This window comes from Athene noctua, chromosome 2 (assembly GCF_965140245.1).
Source record: "Athene noctua chromosome 2, bAthNoc1.hap1.1, whole genome shotgun sequence".
In the NCBI taxonomy this organism is placed as follows: Eukaryota; Metazoa; Chordata; class Aves; order Strigiformes; family Strigidae; genus Athene; species Athene noctua.
Genome location: NC_134038.1, coordinates 119,642,802 through 119,663,470, shown reverse-complemented (window position 1 = coordinate 119,663,470; position 20,669 = coordinate 119,642,802). Strand labels below are relative to the sequence as shown.

At 39.7% G+C, this 20,669-nt stretch overlaps 1 protein-coding gene across 17 annotated transcripts in view; it reads left to right on the top strand.

The window, feature by feature from the left end:
* SVIL (supervillin) overlaps positions 1 to 20,669 on the top strand; it is a 143,286-nt gene that overhangs the window by 63,860 nt on the left and 58,757 nt on the right. For 15 of the 17 annotated variants that reach the window (XR_012633191.1, XM_074900052.1, XM_074900051.1 and 12 more), the window contains 2 exons: positions 10,824 to 10,890; positions 16,012 to 16,100. Coding sequence is in view for 14 of the 17 variants with exons in the window: in XM_074900046.1 (XP_074756147.1) it covers positions 10,824 to 10,890; positions 16,012 to 16,100 (156 nt within the window). In the remaining 3 variants the exon portion in view is untranslated. Of the gene's footprint in view, positions 1 to 7,705; positions 7,907 to 8,423; positions 8,473 to 10,823; positions 10,891 to 16,011; positions 16,101 to 20,669 lie in introns of those variants that run through there. The other 2 variants (XM_074900039.1, XM_074900042.1) reach the window with 2 other exon arrangements.

Below are 20,669 nucleotides of genomic sequence, written 5' to 3'. Positions count from 1 at the left end.
TTTCAGTCTAGTGGTCCTAAAAATGTGCTGTGGTGAAAATTGTACCTGAACTCACGGCAGTTTCATGCTGCCTGTGGTAAAACTGAAGTATGTCTCCCTTGTCTGTGAGCTGTTGGCTGAGCTTAACCTCTCGCATAGGAGCAGCGAGAGAACTCCTGACCAGCACTGATCCACTGAGATTCCCATGGCTCTGCAAGCGCAGGGATGGCAGAGCAGTGGCACAGCTGTTGAGAAGGGCTGGCTGAGCCCCCTCCGCCTGCCAAAGGGGTAGGTAGGCTCCAGCCGCTGCTGCGCTGCCGGCTCGCAAGGTAAACACAGGGTGACCTATAAGCCAGCCAGTCAACTTGCGTGTGGCCTTATTAGGCAAGCTGCGGCAGCAGTGTCTGGGGACAGAACATGCTGGATGGCGGCAGAAAGCGTGCAGCCCAGAACAGATCCAGCCCAGACCCCGGGAGATACGACCCAGTACTGCAGCGCTGACAGCATGCTGTCTGAGCCCAGCTGTCAGAGAGGCCGAACTCTGCTTGGCAAACAGCAAGAATTTTCCTAGAGATGGCTTTAAAAAATAAAATGCTCTTGTATAAATGTTAATAACTGTAGTTCTCTTTCCCGACGTATGTTTCATGTGTTTGGTTTTAACGTTAGGATGCCAGTTCACGCTGGCATTCCGTATACTGGAACACTTTGCGGTGGCCTTTGCTAAGAAGTGTATTTCCATTCCTTGTGCTGCCTGATTACAGAAACACACCTGAACTAAGAGGAATTGTGTATTGGGGTTGTTTTTTTGGTATGACTTCAGGGCTTGTTTCTTCTCTCTTATGCAGTTTTATGCCCTTTATTGGAAGACTGACTGTTAGTGGATAAAACCATGATCATACTCCCAGGAGAAGGGGAATATTGGCACTTACTGCCTGTGTGCAGATCAGGCCTTGACTGGGTTACTTCATGTTCACCTTGTCAAAATTGACTTTTACATGGGCGAAGGCTGTAAAATAAAAAAGTCTGTGGGTTTTTTCTTGAGTAAAATGCTCATAGATTTATACAAGTACAGTAGAGGCAGATGCTGTACAATCTTTCCTGGGCAGCTCTGGGAAAGCTCTTCAGATCTGTCTTGTGATTAACTTGCTATTAGTGATTGGTACCTTTCTGAGCATCAGACATGTTTGATTTTTGCAGGGGCCTTGAAAATCTATGAGGGCAATAAAGAGAAAAGGCTGTGGCTGCTATGAATTTAAACCTGCTCTCTAGAGAACATGCTCCAAAACTGCAGCATCACTGTGCTAACCAGATTTTCTTTCCTCATGAATTTTTGCGTAACAATGCTGGATGCAAATTAAGCCTAGCACATGTGGTTTTTTATAGTGATATTATTTTCAGTGACAGTACTTGTGGTTGAGCTGTCCTACCTTGACCATCAGCTATTGAATAAAGCACATGCTCTTTCTTTACTTCTTCTACTAAATATTTAATTTTCTGAGAAAGCATTGTAGCATGCTATAAACAGGTTGGGTACTGGGGTCATAGATTTGTTGTCTGTAAGGTTGCTGTCTGCCTGAGGCTTAAAAATGACAGTTATATTTCAAGGTAAGTATGCAGGGATATGATGTAGCCTGTGAAATGTCACATCGCAGTGGTAAACAAAATTGGTGTTTCCTTAGATGACTATAGTGAAGAGCCAAAGAACTGTGTTATAAATTCTTCCTTGTGGTATGTGTGCCTCTCTTTGCTCCCTTGTTGGGCTTTTACATGTGTGCAGAGATAGCGGAGCAGAGGTGTTCCAGAGCACCTGAGAGAAAACTTAGTAGTGTGGCTGAGCTTTTTGTGTTGTTTAACTGCACAGGACCACTGTTCCAGGCAAGGAGAGCGCTTTGTGCTGATTGTATTGCACTCTGGTTGAAAGTTTTAAAGAGTCTGAAGAAACTAGAAGTGTCAGAAGATGGGGTAAACCATCCTAGAAACCCTAGCCACTTGTTTGGAGGACAGGAGTTTTGCAGACAGTCTCTTCCAACAGCGGTTTAAGCCCTTGGCTGTTGCAGCAGCAAAGTTCTCATTCACTGCAGTAGTAAAGAAGAAGCTGCTGCTTGTATCATGACTTCAGTGAAGGATGTCCATGGAGCCACAGCTAACCCAGTGCCTTCACAATCTGAACTGCAGCTGCTTTACAGTGACCAGGGTGTGAAATGCTCTCAGATATTGTTTTGCTAGGTAAAAACCCATGTCTCCTCAAAGTCCTTGGGCTGTTTAATCATTTAAATAGTATATACTGCTAGGAGATAATTTCTGCCTTATCCTTGTTTCTGACCATTTGCTCAGTCGATGTCTAACCCTGGCCCTGTGCACACCTGACACCTTCTGTTATTGTTTCAGGCCCACAGACAAATAGGTCTGATTCAGTTTGGATAATGTGGCTTGCTGGTATATCTGGTTACCACCTGTGAGAGGGGCACATGGCCTTTGAACTTCCTTTAAGGACCTAGTCTAGACTGATCCTACCTTTAAAGAGGAAAATCTTGAAAGTCTTTTAATTATGCTATTCTTGCTGTACAGTTTTATGAACAGTGATACGAGATGTGGGAATGTCAGGGGACGTTACTTTCATGTTCCTTATTCTGAAAATGTGTTGTAAGATTGAAAGGTACCAAAATCTCCTTTTAGGAGCAGTTCATTGCTAAAATTAATGACCTGAGCAAGATTTCTTCAAATCTGAAATAGTAATTTGGAGACTGAAAGGTTTTTTTAGTGTGTGTGGAAAAATACCTGTTGTTCTCCCTTTTCCCAGAGCACGTGAGTAAATAACCAGTAGAAAAGACCATATATATTCTTTTAACACATTTGTCATCTTGTACTAAAAACGTAGTTCCCTTTATAACACTTACTAATCAGCTTTTTTGATCTCTTTTTGTATGACCTGTTTTAAAGTACACCACACTGGTAATGCAGTGCTGAAGCTTATCTGAAGATTTGTCCAAAACATAATCACTATCCAAACAGAAATCTTCTTGCCAGGATCATTATTTGAGAACTGTTGCACGGTGGGAGGGGGGTGGGGGGGTTGGGGAGGGAAAGCAAAGTGAAAAGGATTACATTTGCTTTCCAGTGAAGTGATGATACCATGTCAGGAAACTTTATCCTAGTTTAAAAGTCCATACAAATGACCTCCGTTTAGGAAATGAGAATATCACTTACCCACGTACATGGGGTTTGGATGGAGAAGGCAAAACTGACTGGCATTGCCAGCTCAGAATACATACTGTGTTTGCAAGCGAAGATGCTTGAACATGACTTGAGACAGTAACTTCTGTCAAGTTGTTATACTGCTGAAGTAATCTGTTAGACTTTCGACCTGTCCTTGAGCTTTGGGCTAAATTATTTCTTGAACACCTTGGCAGAAATTGCTGGAGTGTGGGAGGAAGAGGAAATAAGAATAGGGAGGCTCTTCTAGTGCCTTGCCACTTAACTTTGGAAACGTGCCTACGTGCCAAAAACCGACAGGGTGGCTTGGGGTGGGCGAGGAGCCTGGAAAGGCAGGTCAGATGAAGTGATGGAAGAGAGTGGTCTGGTTTAGCCCTGTCTTCTGACCTTCACTCCTCTGATCATCCACAGCATCTGAGGTCTTGGCACAGCTCGCTTTGACTTGCTGTTCCAAGGGTGCCGTCCTTGTCCGGAAGAAGAGCAGTGAAATAAATTTTATGAGCTCCTTTTAGATCTCTACCCATGAATTGTGAATGAAAATATGATTTCATCATCTTACTGATACAGATCATCTTAGTTTTCTGTGCTACTCAGACTCCTGTTTACCTAACTAGCATATTTGTTAGAAGTTTCTTTGTAGTCACTGTGGGTTTTCTTTCTTCTGCATTCTTGATAGTTTTTATTTATTTTTAGGCTTTCTTCAAACAGTTGTCATGGCCTTCTTTGATGATTGTTTTTATAATAACCATAAGTCACAACAAAGTATCTAGTTCTCCTTATCACAGAGGAACACTTCTAAATATAAATTCATAAGCGATCAAAATTCAGAAAGAAAAAGACTTGATCTTGGTGGGACCTGATTCATAACTCTTCAGTGCTTTGGGGTTGGCAGCCCTGTAAGTTGGGACAGTTTTGAAAGCCATTTAAACTCCAGCTTTGATTACAGTGATTAGTTTTGCCAGAAAAAAGGAAGATATTTTCCTTCTCTTCCTGTGGGAAGCTTCAGAACAGTATTTAACTGCCAGCTGGTCTTTCACAAGCAGTCTCAGATTTGAAATGTATGCATGCTTAACCTCTAGCTCTTTGCCCAGATACTGCAGACTTAACTTCCAGCTGGGCTGCCCCCCTTTCTAACCGCTGAACTGTTGTTCTCTCTTTGTTTGCTTATGTTGGAGGCTGCTAATGCTCAAGAATTAATGATGGCAGAGGAGGACAAGAACATTACTACCGATTTGTAACACAGCCTTGATAACATAGTTTGGCTGAGCATACTTCTAGGTCCTGGAGACTGGATCTTTTTGAAGGACAAAATACTCTTCTTCCTTACCTCATCAACTATTTGGAGATGGATGTATTTTCTTTTGGGAAAGACTTGCTCTTAAACCTGATGTTTCCAAACAAGCATCAAAAAGCTGAATCTAAGGCTTATTTTCTTTATATCATTGCTTGACCCTACTGACTTACTGTTTTACCAAGGTGTCTTCTCCACTGCCAAAGCTGGTTAAGCAACAGCACAGAGGCCTGTCTTGCAGTAGATGGTCCCATTTCGATGGAAAGGAGGGAAAGAAGTTGTTAGTTACCTACAGTTGTATCTCTGCAATGATCTGTGTGAAGTGTGTAGCATTGATGTAATATCCTAAGGCTCCAGCATCTCATGGTTTGAAGAGTTTTAATGCTGGAAGCAGTGTTGGCACATACCCCTGGTCTTGAAGTGACACCGAACAAACTCTGGGGACACAGATTCTGCACAGTAGCACAGTTTCAGTATTAACAGCAGTGACATTAATGTGAATTCATAGATACCATGCAAAGAGCAGTGACTGGTGATCAGCTTTCAACCTAACATGAAGAAAGCTTTGAAGCCAAACTGTAGAGTATTGGGTAGGGGTTTTTGTGAAAACCTTGATGTTGCTGTTGTATTGGATATTTTACTTTCCTTTATAATAATTCTCTTTGATTCCATGAGATGGCCCCTGTATTCTTGACCTGCCATCTGTAAATAGTAGGAAAGTCCTACTTGCACCAAAGCCTATCACAAGTATTCCTTCCCAGTTGGTAGCCAGAGCTGTTGGAGAAACTGACTTCTTAATGTGTTCTGCAAGTAGAATTTGATCAGCAGAAGGAAGAACCCATTTACAATACACGCATTTGTGAAAGGCACTCTGTAGAGTTTTTCTGTCTTTCTGCAGCTCTGTGTGCTTTTACCTTCTGCACATCTTTTACCAGGAGCCTGCTGAGGACAAAATGTTGGAGATGTACAGCAGAGGAATGTGGGAGCCTGACCCCTCACTCCACAAATACAAATACACCCCTCCTCTCTGTCATGTGGGACATGGCCAGAAACGGGGTTGACAGTTGAGCTGAGCTCACCTCCTTGTTTAGCCAGAAGGGTTGATCCCTTTCCTGATCATATGATCCTGTGCCTTTTTCTTTGTTCTGGCACCTCCTAAAAATCATACCCAGCAAAAATAAAAGGGAATGTTTACTACCAGTTTAGTCATCTGACTAGGTCACTAGGAGAGCAGGACGTAGCAGAGCTTCTGCAGAGAGAAATGGGTAGGACTGTCTTTCTTGGCAGCCATGAACTATTGTATCAACTCAGCTGTCAAGTCTAACTACTTCTTCAACCTTGCAGCCCCAAGATTTATCAAATTAGTGTTATTTATCTGCATTTTATAAGAAACAGTTCTCTTACTGTGTACCAGATGAGTTACAGGTGCTTAAAAATGCTCTAGGTAATAATACCTCTGTTCACAAAACCAAGTAATCAGTCTTCACACATTCAGGGTTTGGAAAGAAGGGGCCTTTTCAGAACTAGGCCTCTCTTTTATTGAAACAGATACTGATCTAGAATGTCCCCATTAGCAATTTCTACCAGCTTCTTTGTTATTTCTGCACTGTCTTGTTTTTGTGTTTCAAGCATACCTGCACTTACGTCTAGGCCATAAAGTGGATTTTCAGGTTAATGGCAAGTTGGACCAGTCTTAACAGATTACACTATTTGTTACTGCTTTTGTATGTACTAGGCTTGAGTGCATGTAGGTTTTCACAGCTGGTCAAGAGAGCACAGCAGTGATCAGTTTGTGTTCTATTGGTAGTGCTGTGAAGTGGTTAGAATTAAACACAAGAGCCAGTAAGGTTATGGGCAAATTAAAAAATGTGGTACGTACTATCAAATCTTTCTGAACAAAGGATGTTACTTGGTGAGTCAGAGTCTTCAATGCCATGTTCATTGTGTTGGGTGACTCTCGTTCCAGGTTGCTCTGGACTGTTGTAAGATCACCTAATAAAAGGTGCTTAGGTTAAGGTGACTCCAATATTATTCATGTTTAAAAATAAATAAATGACTACAAATAGCAGGGGCATTAGACAAGATGGAGTACAAAATCTTCTATCCGTTGCAAGAACTTGTTAGCATGAAAAACAGTGTTTTGATGACCTAGAGAGGCTAAATACAACTTCATGGTGAGCCAAGAGAAATTAATAGGCTTCTGATATATTTTTTACTTGTGGTTTAGCAGTCTCTTTCACAGTATCATTGCTTGTATTTTGCCTGTACATAGAGGTTCCCAGCATGGATCAGAATCCTATTCTACCAGGTATCATAAAAGTAGGTAAGAAAAGTCAAGAACCTCAGTCTTGTGCTTCTAGGCTACCTTTTCATGGCCCTGACATCCTCAGCCTTGTGGTGAGTTTTCTGCTGATACTAGTTGAAATCTTTTTGAAGGGAAGAAGTCTGTTGAAGGGAAGCTAGTAGGCAATTACTGCCTTTGGTTGGATGGGGTTAAGTGCGTGGACCTGTTTTGGTCGCCTATTTAATGCTTCTTTATGTCTCTGTGTGTTATATGATCAGGTAGTTCAGTATGGAAGACTGAGCTAGGGTTATTGCAGCATTTCTAACAAATACTTCCAGACTTTCAAAATGAACTATAAAGGGTTCTGACTCTTCAATCCAAAATCCATCAAATCTATTTAATAAAAAAAGATGGTAGCTAGACAGTGCTTTTGTGCAATTTTACACCTTCTGTCTCAGATTAAAATATTTGGAGCTGTGGTGTCTGTTCTTAAATCCCCACCCCCACCAGTAATTTTTCTCATATGTTATCCATAAATCTTGTCTGTTTTAAATGTTCCAACTAATAGTTAGGCAAAACATTTAGCATAATGATATGTTTAACAGAGTCCATTTTTTTGGCAGCCTGGATGCTGTTTTTCTTGAGCAAATAATGCAAGTTTATCCTGATTAGAGATATGAAGAAAATATTCCTCTTTTCAGAGGTTTATTTCTTTTTTCATTTTTTTAATATGAGGATTTAGGCGTTCTGCATTCATCTTGCAGGAATATAATGTGTGATTTGGCTGGATCTTTGAAGTAGTAATATTATAAATCTCCCAATCACCACTGCCCAATCTGTTTTAGCATTCATGTGCCTAATTTCTGTTTGTAATCTGATTACTGGCTTGAGCTGCTCCAGCTTGCAGCCTATTGCTATGCATTTACTGTACTCCCTGGGACGCGATAGCCTGACAGCTCCAGTCCTCTGCTATGAAAAATCTCTACACAGTATTGCTAAGACAGGCCTAGGGCTGTGGCTGGTTGAGAATTAGCTGCTATTGTAGTTTCTCTTTGCCGAATCCTTTGTTTGTGCAACCATGTTCAGAAATCCTTGGATCTCCAGCTATTTGGGAAATGTTAAATACTCTGAGGAGCAAGGTAAGAGTTCCAGGTAGATAGAAGAAAATGCAGTTCATTTGTGTGTGTTTAATCTCTCTCATATATATATATATATATATATATATATATATGCATGTGTAAGTATTATTTGACTGGATCTTCTGCAGCTACATTAGCTACTTTAGCAATCGCTACGCAGCTAGTCACCTAGACTATTTCATTATTTCCTAAAGGACACTTTTGAAAGATCCGATTAGATGGATCTTTTAATTAGCTTAGCTTGCAACTGATTTAGGGCCTTTAAATATACTAAGTAACACTGGAAGGTTGCATCTAATGCTTTTTTTTCTTCAGTTCAACATTTTAAATTTCCTATGTATTAAATTATGTATAGTGGTTTTATCCGGTAGTTTGTACCTAAGAGGGAGGGGGACTAGACTGAACAAATGGTTAAAGTTGTGAGCAAGTTTGATTTACACTTCAGTAAATACACTCTTAAATGCAAATATTTAAAATTGTTTTAATGTGGTTATGAGCATGTTTAGAATTCTTCAGTGAAAGGAGGAACAAAATGCTGTTGCAGAGATTTTCCTTCTCTATATCAGGTACTGTGAGGGTGGGTTTTTTTCTTTAACCATTGAATTAAGACTGTGTTAAACTGGTATTTCTTTTGTGGGCATATTTATTTTCTTTTTAAGCAGAGTTGTTTTACTTTTTCTCCTGTGTTTGTGTTTAATTTTAAGACTTACATATTGTAGTAAGTAAGTTTTATTGGACTTTAATCCTCCCACATGGGATTTAATTTGAACAGGAGGAAATACATAAAATATCAAAACTGTGTAACAGAATACAATTGTCTGGTTGGATTTGAGGCGGGGGGGGGGGGGGGGGGGGGCAAGAGAGGAACTTGCCTCCATGAAATACAGCAGTTTTAAGATGTTTTTGAGGCGTTATACATGTGGTATGTATGAATGTTACTGAATGTGTTTAAAGGGTAGCAGGAGTCAGACTGGCTTGTGTGCCCCCTCTTAGAAGCCCTTCTCCCTCCCTTCTCCCAGCAAAGCAACGAAAGCTACTTTCTTCCCTTCTCATATCCCCTCTCCAGTTTTGGCAAGGGTAGGGAGAATTTCTCTGTGGTCTACTTGTGGTTTTCATGGTGGACAGCTGTTTTAGTGCCAAAAACTATAGGATGGGTTATATCCTGTTAGAATGGCTATAAATTTAAGACATGCCTGGTTCTGATTAGCTAAGCTGATACTGAGCTGGGCTTTTTAAGTTACTGCCTACTCTTCTCACAGTAATGTAAAACTGGCCTCTTTAGAGGATACTTATGTCATGGAGTATTCTTTTTAATGTTGTTGTGTGAAATATAATGATTCATATACCATCCATACTGTTTTTCTTATAATATTCTTGTTTGGTCTGACATGTTTTTGTGTAATCTGCGTGCTTTATTCTCCATTTACTTGGAAAGAGAAAATGAACGTTAACAAAAACAGGAAAAAGTTGCCTATTAAAGATGAAGAATGCTATTAGCAAAGCTGCTTGAAATCTGCAGTGACTTGTAGCAGATGCCTTAAAAATGCCTTTTTGCATGTTTTAAACCTCTTTATCAAGCTGTTAAAATGGTCTTTTTTCTTTTTTTTTTTTTTTTTTTTAATCTGTTTAACTGGAGAGGTGTCAAAAAAGCAGAGAAGAGGAAGGTGAAAAGTTTTGAGAGGCAGACAAAAGATACATTCTCTAAATTAAGACCCATGTTGTCAGCTGTAATAAGTTTCATTAAACCCTTTCTGCAAAAGTAAGATGCATCCTACCTAGATTTTAACATATTTTATATAAGCAAAAAGTGGTTTTTTTACCAGTTAACTCTTCTTTGAAATAGTTAAATCTCAGCTCTGGGGTAGAGTAGAAGGGATGTTGCTGCTTTTGAATCGTTCTAAAGTCCAGATTGTGTAATATTCAGGTCTGACTTTGAAAAGTAGAAAGAACACTGCATCAGTGACTGTTTATTAATTTAGAGTCCTGGGGTAGTTGACTTAATATGGATGGGGACAGAAGGCAATTTTCCCATTGGAATTAAATTAATAGTAGCTTCGTGTGTTTTTCAACAGCAGTCACAGACCAGGTGCTCCTCTGCTTCCTGACCAGTAGCTCTCTGAGGTCTCTTAATGGTGTCCTCATTGTTTAATGGAAGGAGCTGGTACTTGGAGCATCGGTCCTCCTTGCCACTGTTCATCATTTAGACATGATGATGATGCTCTTGACTGCAGATATGAAAACATTAAATCTGGGGGGCGAGGGGAGATTGCCCATTGCTTGTTATGGTTCACACAGGTTTGGGAACCTAGTGGCTTTGTCATACATACTTTTTGAACGTAAGGCTGCATCTGACACAGTTTTGCTCTCAGTGTAAGCATGTACTCTCCTCTGAAAGTAAGCATGTTCTAAGGCTATTGAGAAAAAAAGTGGGAGCTTCTAAACAGTATTTCTGTCATGTATGGTGTAATACTGTTGTTGCAACAGATCCTCAGCTGGGCATTTCTGACTTCTGCAGTGAATATGCAGTTTTTATAGTATTGCTAGGCTGCAGCCAAAAAGGCTCTTGCTGCTTGCAGCATTTCTCATTTGCAGAGTGCTTCATAAATACATCTGCTGCCCATTTTATAAGCTGGGAAACTGAGTCAAGAAGTTTTAATGGTAGCCTCAGGCTGCAGTGCTATGCCATGAATACTGGGATTAGAATATGGCAGTTCCATAAAGTGTTGATGCTTTTGGCACATTTACTGCCTGTACTCATTTTTGCAAGGCTCTGGTTTATCACCATCTTGGACATGCCAGATTATGCTCCTTTGACTAGAGGGAAGGCCTTTGCACTGTCTTTTCCAGTGGAAAAGGACTATGACTGGAGAGTAAAAGTTCCCTGTTCATTAATGTGGGGTTTTTTTTAATTTCACAGATTTTGACAAAGAAAACTCAGTCAGATTTAAACCTTCACGATTGCTCCAAAGGAAGAGAGCGTCAAGGTAAGGTCAAGTTTTTCTTGCCCAATGAAGATGTCTGGTTGCACGATTGTAACTTGCAGTCATTGCTTGAATCTATGTTTATTCTTTTGTCAGGGAAAATGATAATTGGTCCTCTTGCAGGACCAAGATTTGGCATAAAGCAGATGCTCTGAACTAGTATTGAAAACGCCAACTGCCTCCTAAGTAATGTGAAAATGTATAGATGGCTTTGCGAAGGGAAAAGTCCCACTCAGCACTGAACCTCCTGGTACTGCAGTGCCCATTTTTCCTTGCATGACATGGACACAGTACAGACATTTAGTGAACCAGCTTGGAAAACTGATCTGTCTGAAAAAGGAGGTGGCTGAAGTGGCGGAATTAATGATACAGCCGTGCAGAGAGCTTTGTCAACACATGAGGGGGACACCACAGAGATGAATGGAGAGGTGATGTTGCTGCTTCCTTGCAGGGACATCCTGCCTCATGCCTGCAGTCTTAGGGCATGGTTCCACAAGGCTGAGTAAGGGGATACAGTTCACAGTTAAGCAAGGTGGCAGGTCATGTTCATCACCATGTTTTTGGTGTCCACCTTTGTTCCTGCTGGACTCATTCATAATGGCATAGAATGGAGGTCAGGGAGTTGGGAACTGCCTCTTGCCTCGGCAACCAGCTGTTTTGTTGGCTTAGCTGCACGGTAATCCACCAGTCTTAGGCACCCAGGCTCATGTTTGCAAGCATCTTTTCAGTCAAGGCACACCTTCTGGAGCACACCTGATTCCCTGCTGTAGTGTTTCTTAGATACTGTAGAGAGATGGAGGGAATATGTGTACAAGATGCATTGTGTTGTGGAAGGCAGGTAGGGGAAAGTAGAAATGAGAGTAGTAGAGAAGGATTGACTGTACTCTTTTATGTAAGAGTCCAGGGAAGGAAATTCTCTTGGAGGTAGAGAAAGAGAAGAAAAAAGAACACCAGGCACCTGACTGGCAAGTATACAAGTGGATTTTCATGCAGGTGTTTCAATCACGAAATCTATTTTTAGCTTTAATCCAGATGACGGGGCAGTGTTACCAGTGGCATTTGGATCAAAATTCTGCTTGATTTTGGGCATGTAACTAGGTTAGTGGGACAGTTATTTAGAAACTGTATGCTGCTGCTGCAGCAGCTGATGAAGTTTTCAGCCTGGAATCCCTGATGTATAGAAGCAGCCCACACTTACTTTGGAAGTTGCAAGAACAGTATAACTACTGAGACTGTCAAATACTCTACTAATGCCACATTATACATTGTTTTTAAAGAAAAACTATTGAGATTGTGAAATATTGTTGCCTGTGTTTTAATAAGAATCATATGAATTCCTGAACATTGGAGAGTATGAGTTTGTTGGGAACCTGAGGCCAAACCACACACAAATTCTATGTGAAACGAACTTGTGGGACCTCATGTTGTTGATTGCATTTCATGAACCATGATCACAGGCAAAGGAGAAGTTCCTCTTTCAATATCCAGTTTTAACAGGGACTTTAAGAAGAAAGAATTCTTGCAAATTCTAAATTATTTTTGTTTTTAATTTAGAGAAACCCACATATGCCTTAAATTTTAATAAGGAATATGCATAGCCTAGCTGTTAAGTGCAGAAACTCCTGGTTCTGCTGCTTGGAATCTGCACTTAAATTTGTAGCATGACTTGAGAAATTAAGAAAAGCAAAGATGAGTAGATGTAGTTGTGATACTTCTAGAACAGGGTTGTGGATGAGTTTGAAGGTGCAATATACTTGGCAATCCAAGCCTGACTGTGACTCTGCTTAAACAACTAAATTGATGCTGCAACTGCTCCTTTAGCACAGAAACTAATAAAGCAGGGAGACATTTCTTTGAGGAAAAAGAGAACTCTTGGTGATGAAATACTTATGAGCATATTTTTAAAAAAACCTTATGAGTAGTATCCTGTAAATACATTTTTCTTTTTTTTACAGTTTGAAACTACTTCAACATCATACAGGCTCAAGTCAGATTCCTAATGAGTGTTCTGATTGAATACCATCAACATGTCCTAAATATGCCTACTTTCATTTTTAGAACTCATTTTATATATGTATCTATAAATAGCCAATTGTTTGGCTTGACTGTATCATCTTCAGAGCAGTGCTCTGTCTCTGAATTCTCTGTGCATGTGAAAGCAATGTAATTGATACATCAGTTTAAAGCATTTTATGTTTCTAATGTGTAAATATTTAAAACAAGCAATGCCACCTGCAGCTTTGCAAGAGACAGCAAAAATGCCTCTGAAGATGAAAAACTCCGCCATTGCAGATAAAATAGTCAGTGTATGAAAATAGTTAATCATTTAAAAATAAACAAGTAAATAAAAGTTGACAGTCTGTCTAGAGGGAAATGGAAAATGAGAGCATAAGGGGAGCTGTGAAGGGACTTTCACAAAGCAGATAACCTATGATGCTGTGTCGCCCAGTGAGGGTTAAGCTTCAGAAGTTTGTGGTTATTAAAAGAATTTTAATGAAATCTGTGAGTGAGCAAAGGTTGGAAGCCACCTTCAGTACAAAGAGGGAGGGAGCTCACATACAGGAAGAACTGGATGACCTTGAGGAGTAATAGAAAAGGATGTAATGTAATAATACTAAGTGCACAGTTGTGCATTGGGGGCTGATAAATTTTTCTGTCACTTGCAACTGATGAAAGTAAAGCCTTGGCATATTAGTTTCTCGTGCAGGATTGAGCAACCAATATAGTGTGGATATAAAAGGCAAATGTGTTGTAGACCCTAGCATTCATTCTGGTTTTAGAAGACACTGCTAAGACCCAGGTCTGTAATCAGGACTGTCCTATTCTGGTCACCACATACTAAAAAGATGACTTAAAACTGGAATAGGTAGAGAACATTTTTACAGATAATCAATGAAACTGAGGGCCTGTCTTGAGACAGCTGAATAGATGTGGAAAACTTCTGTTAAGGTAGATAAGTGAGGTAACCAACAACACTGGCATGAGAACAAATGGATGTAAACCCAATGAAAGACATTTAGACTGGGTTTAGAGGGTCTCTGGCTTCAGAGTCCCTGGAACACCCTCGAGTTTGTAGGAAGGGGCAGAAGTAAACCTAACTAGTCTGCAGTATTTAAAATTGTGTTGAGGATTGTCAATCAAATAATACAATTCTTTTTACAACCAGCAAAGCAATGCCTGTCCTGATTCTTTATGATTTTTACCCTTGGAAATTCATGTGGGACTGAGGTATGGTTGTGGATATTAGTGAACAGTTAATTTAAACAAGGATTTTGCTGTATGAGTGAATGCAGTTCTGTACAGAGTCCCATGTTTATGGAAACGTAAGATGCTGCACTGTCACAAGCATTATGAAAGCAATTGGAGATGCTACTAAATAAAGCCCAGGTATTCAGAAGTCATGAGCTTGGTCCCTCAGCACTTTTTAGACAAGTCTTAAGTAATCAAATCGATTTGACAAAAACAAACTTTGGGTTTGATTTATAGCCTTAGGCTAGTATTATTTGCATTTTTCAGACTCATCCTCAGCCAAAAGGAGTAGAAACTTATTTCAAATGGAAACTGGGAATCTCTCCACCTAGGGGTTCTCCAGAAGCTGTGTGAATAAGAAAATAACATATTATGAGGCTATTAAGAATCACGAGTGTTGGCCGTGTGGGGTTAGGCATATAGAAACATGTGGTTAACTGTCTGAGTGTCTGCCCAGTCTCAGATGACACATGCACCCATTTGATTGTGGCTGCTGTGTGCTATTTTTTAATTTTATTTTGGTTTTTGTTTAGTTCCATTAAAGTGTTTTCACCCTGTAAGGATACTCAGCTTTCTGTAACGGGCAGCTTATTGCAGCTCTTCATCTTCTATTTGCTGTTCTCTGTAGTGGCTAACAATGCTTTTCTTGGCAGTCCCTGGAATAATTTCTGTAAGTGCAGTTGTTGGAGATAATTTGCAGCAGGTGGCATGGTGCCTGAATGTGACACAGCCCAGTTTCTTTATTGTCGTTTCAAGGGGTTTATTCTCTTCTTGGTGTCTTAAAAAGAATATTATTTATAAGCGATAAAGAAGCAAATACTTCTTGGAGTTCATGTAAAATGTTATTAGTCCTTATATATAGAAATGTTCTGGAATAGTGAGTACTGAATTTTTTTAAACCATTTTTTCTTTTCTAACCAAATACCCTTGATGAAAGCATATTCAATTCTTTAAAAAGCCATTGAAAACCTGTCTTAAGGATGGATTTTTCCAACAGTAAGGCTGTGCAATTTGTCTTATCAGAATGACAGTAAATAGTACAACACATCACTACCATGGCAAAATGAAGAGCCTGGGATCACTGTGGGGATTTGTATCTGTTACACCTTGTCTACACAGTTTACTAAAGGTTTTAAGACTTCAAGTTTTCTTATGCCTGGTTGGGATTGTTTAGAAGTCACAATGGCAGAGTACAGCAGTTCTCTCTCTATTTGTAATAACTGGAGAGAAAAATCCCATTTTGTTTACACACAAAGAGGAACACTTCCTCCAAAAAAATCTCTACTTAAGACATTACCTACTTTAGACCATTATGACACCTACACTTTACAGTTAAAATGTGTATATTTAATGAAAACATGTAAAAGAGATACATAAAGAAATACTGTTTCATCTAAATGGGCATTTTTGCTCTTCAGGAAAGACAAGGTATAAAACTAAATGATCTTCTCATTTTAGTATGTTATAAGCAATATAAGATCCAGAGATCAGTGCAATAACAATATGGCAGTCATGCAGAAGGCTTCTAGGTGAAGTGTACATACCGTACTGCATTTGATGAAATACATTTTTATATTTGTGGAGAATCATTCATTACAGATTATTTCAAATGTAATTGCTAGTAGAATGTTTTGGAGGCAGTCTCCAGTCAGTAATTTAATGCTGAAATGTGTCACAGTCAGTTCCAAACAGGTTTCAAATGATGTTAGGTTTGGCTTTGTGAATTTCTTGGGGTTATTTCTTATTTTGCTCTTATGGAAAATATTTTCTTTGCTTTCTCTGTTAGACTATCTTGCAGTAAATTGGGTACATCTTGGCTTTATTTGATTTGTAGCAGAAACATCCACAGTTCTGTAAACCAGATGTTTTTTTCAGTTTTCAGAAGGAGTTCTCACTTGAAGATAAAGAACTTGCAAACAGCACAAAGGATATTGATGCTAATCTCTTAGCAGTACTTCCAAAAGGTAGGTAAGGGAGACACATTATGAACACATGGTAATTTAACAGCATGTGACGTTTAGTCTGTGCAAGTGCAAGGCACAGTTAAAAATCACTTCAGCACATGTGTTTTGTAAATGAGGGTTTTTTTTACCTGTGAAGTATGCATAGGGGATGAACCATAATGCTCTTTTACAAAGCCTTGTTACGTGCCTGCTTCATAAAGTTCAGCTTTGTTTACCTAGCTTTCAATGTGTTATGTAGTTGAAATTCAGAATCTCAGAGAGGTTTCTTTGTACAATTAGATTAATCCTGAATCCAAAGGTATTAACTTGGTTTGTAGTAATAACTCTGTTCAGTCCCATTCGGTGGTTGGTACAATCACTGTGCTTGCATGACCAACTGACTACATACTGAATTTTAGTCTTGCACACTAAAGGACATGCACTACATATGGCTTTTAGGACTATTCTTCTTTTAAAACTTCTGTCTTAGTCTGAATAACTTATGAAAAAAACAGCAGTTCTATCTTTATCTTTTGACATAGTTGGAGTAGAGGCAAGAATGACTTCTCTTGAATTATTTGGAGGAAATCACAAACTGCTTGGAAATAGTTCTTGACCAGTAAAGGGTGACATTTGACTGAAGAACTATATCGAACTGTCATAAAGATGATCCCTTCACTCAGGGATGTTGTCGATCTCGGAACTTCAGTTAAAATTGTGTGTGTGTTCTTGATGGTATTTACCTTTTTCAGACAAACTACAAGGTTAGATGCACTAATCCCAGTGTAAAGGAAATGGCTTGCTCTTTTAATGTAATTTCTTGAAGAGTTCCTTTAGAAAGGAGTCCTTCTTGCAGCATAACATTTAAGTGATACTTAAGTGGTGTGCTTGCTTTTATAATATAATCATTACAGATGTTCAGAAAGAGATTTCATTGACAGTGATGGAATAGAGTGGTATGCATTAATACGATACAGACTACCTGAGAGCACTAGTCAGTAAGAATATATAGTCCCTTATTATTCCATATACTTAACTTTACAGTCATGCTGGCCAACAAGGTAATTGTGAGAGCCTTCACTTGAGAAACCTTCTCTGTAAGTTGCTTCTCAGTGAACTAATTTATATTCCAAGATGTCTCTATATCATAAGAAATGATTCTCCTAATAAAGGCATTAGATATGGTATGTACCAGATTTAAGAAGTAAACAGTGGGAACTGATGGTGTTATTCTGAGGGGACTACTTGAGGCCAAACATCTTCTGAAAATCTAGGTTATTTGTCCCATATAGGGCCTATTTGATCCAGATTTGCACATGTTGGAAAATCAGAGGAATGTATTTAATTTTCAACTGATACAAACTTAACTGCAGTTCAAAGAGTCTAGCTGAAGTCTCACACAATGCTGCCTGCAGTTAAGCATTGAACATGTTAGTATGCCTCTGCTAGCATAAACAAAAGATAAATGCTTCTCCAACTTGGTTTGTAAACCATTTTTCCAGGTGAGGAGAGGAGGAGGTAGGAACGAGACCGGTAAGCTTCACTGTTGTGCTAAATTTTCCTCAAAATGAAAATGTATATACCTGTCTTGCAATGGTTATTTACCAGCTCTGAGAAATTAAGTCTCTGACAGGTAAACTTTTGATCCACATCTATTGAGGCTTCACAAATGTGTGTGCTCACTCACTACTAGGGATTTTTGGAAGGTGGGGGTCTTTGAAATGGTGGAGTTTCTGGTGGTCATGTTGAAAAATTGTGAAAATGGCACCAACATAGTCAAACTGCAAACTAAAAACGAGAAACCAGATCACCTAAGCTTGCAAGGACTGACCAGTGTCTTTGGCAGTGAAATTTCTCCAACTGGCTTTCATGTTTTGAGGTCAAATATTTTATTCAGCAAAAAGAAATCACTAGAGTAGAAGACTTATTGCATTTTATCATCTTCTTCTTATTTTTTTTTTTTTTCTTTCTTATGCTTTTTTCCTCCACTTTACCAGAAGAATATTGCTGAAACTGCTTTCATAAAAAAGCTCAGCAGATGTTGGCCAACCTAGCTGAAATTACTGTCTGGAATCTCAAGTGTGGAAAAAGTGTAAGGCAGCATAGAGTAGTTCCATGCTATTTTTGACCCATCTTGTTTGGGAAGGTGTTGGAGAGATTCTTCATGAGGCTAGCGCTCTTTTTAGGGCTGCAAAGCGGTAGTAGAATCTCTGGAACTTCAGCTAACACGTAGCAAGAGGGTGTTGAGCTAATGCTGCTAGGAGTTCTTTGGATGTTCCACATTTCTTGTATGTGGACAACTTATAGTCAAGTTTCCTTTTTTGGGGGGGGGGAAAAAAAAAAAAGAGAAGACTTCTGTATATGAAGCTATGCTTTAGAACTTTACTAAAGCTCTGTAAAAGACCTGTTCTCTGATGATCTTTTTAAGGACTGTATAAATCGGTGACTAGGGAAGAAAAATGATCAGGATTTGAATGGAATGTAGTTTTATTAACTGTGAACTGTGGAGGCCTTTGACCTGTCTGAAGTGGCAGAACAATAACAGGTTTTGTTTTGACCATTTTATGTATGTATAGCCAACAGATGGAACAGAAAAACTCTAATAGGCAGAGGAACAAACTTAAACAGAAGTAGATTTGGCAGAGGTGAGAGCAAAGTATTTATGAGAAACCATTTCCTTTGGTGTGAATGTGAGATGAAGGCTGGCTTCGTATGGATAAGTTCTGTGATTAATACAGTTCCACTGCTAGCACAGCTTAAGTAGGTAGGGCAGCACTGGGAACTGCTTGTGCATTGAGACTAAAGTCTATGAAAACACAGTGTAAGGGCTCATCTTTCCTTTGGTGTCAGTTCAGGATGCAAATTTTGCATTGCCCAAGTCCAGTTCCCATTAATCTCCAGAGATCTGTGCCTAGAGGTTGCTGACTTTCAGTGGCTATCTTGCACTGTTAACCTTGTCAACATCACAGGCTTCAATCTGGTTTGCTGTAGATGCTGAAACTAGGCACAGTAGAGGTGTCTCTTGGGTTAGCACTGTTAAGTAGCTTCATACTTAGCTACTCTGCACTGTTAGTTGCATCAAATATTATGTATGTATTAGATTTTTATAATAGCATGGTCACAATCTGACCTAACCTGTCTTGAGAAATTGAAGCAGATAGCTTGAGTCTGTCTTCTGTAGAAATGTAGACTAAAGGAGTTGTTTTGGCAAGTGGCCCAGTTGATTTCTTTCCCCTGTTAATTGTACATTCTCAGCAGGCACTCATCTGTAGCCTCAGACACTATATTCATACCTCATTCATTTGCTTCTCTGAGCACTCATGATCAGAATACATTCATTCTTGCTGATCCAAGACATTTTACCAGGAGTCCTAGTGGCTTTTCAGCATGTAAGGTTGATATGACAGCCAAAAGTACCTATCTGTATCTATGAGGTGTGTGCACTGGTATTGACTACAGCAAACTTCCTGGATGTGTGTCAGCTAAACTAAAACCCCGACTTAGCTGCGCATGTGAGCTCTTGCAGTAGAGGAAAGGAAGAGAAGCTGCATCTGATCTTTAAAAGGGTGGTGTTTCAAAAATGTTTATCTTCTAAGTATCCAGAGTGATAGTGGTAGGGGAAAAAGCTGATAGATTTACTTCTGCAGTGGTGCGGAACAGTGTCAACTAGACACTCCTGACTCATCAGGCATTTCTGATGGCAATCTAGGGCTGATTTAGCAGGCTGTAGACTTTAGCTTGCTTAACTTTTGATCCCTGGGTCAACAGGATCAGAACTCCAGAGGTACGTTTCATCAGAATAGGTGCACGCAGCTTTTAGCACCATGTCTTTGCCAAGGCAGTGATATGGGTGTGTGTGTGTGTGAGGCACACACACCACACCACACACACCCCCACACCCCCTAGTTCACTGTGTCCTTTGACAGCCTGGATGGTTTCTCTTCCTGGTGGTAAGAAGTCACACTACCCTTGTTTATGCAGCACTCGCTGCTCCAATGTGGTTTGCAAACATCACTGATAACTGTGCGCATACGTGTGTTTATATATATAGGGATTACTTCATCTATCGGGCCTCCTGTTGGTTTGCTACTATTTTGTGAACTGTGACAGCTGTCTACTAGCATATAGCACCACCAAACAGTTTAGTGTGAAAGAAGGAAAGTATATCTGATTAAAACGACAAGGAAAAATTAGCAAAGTAGACAGGGAGACAGGGATTAACCATGCAGGAATATCATGAGGGAACACAGTAATTTTCACTCCAACTGTGAATCACCGGGATTATTGGGATATGCTTGGTATAAGGGAGTGAAGGAAAGTAAGGAATAGGGGACACTGTTTCTCTTCCAGCATAGTCCCCAACCTTTGTGTAGATGGAGTAAACAGTAATTCCATGCTACCTGGTTTTGCAACAGGTTACTATAGCACCTAAACTTCATCTCAGCTAATCAAAATACAGTATTCCCAGTTTATACTAGATCTTGAAAACGGCTAGGATGGCATAGCAGATTCTAGCTTAGCCTGGAAGTACCTGGAGGGGAGGACTCCTTGGTGTTTGCACCTGTGTGCCTGAGGCACTTTTGACAGCAC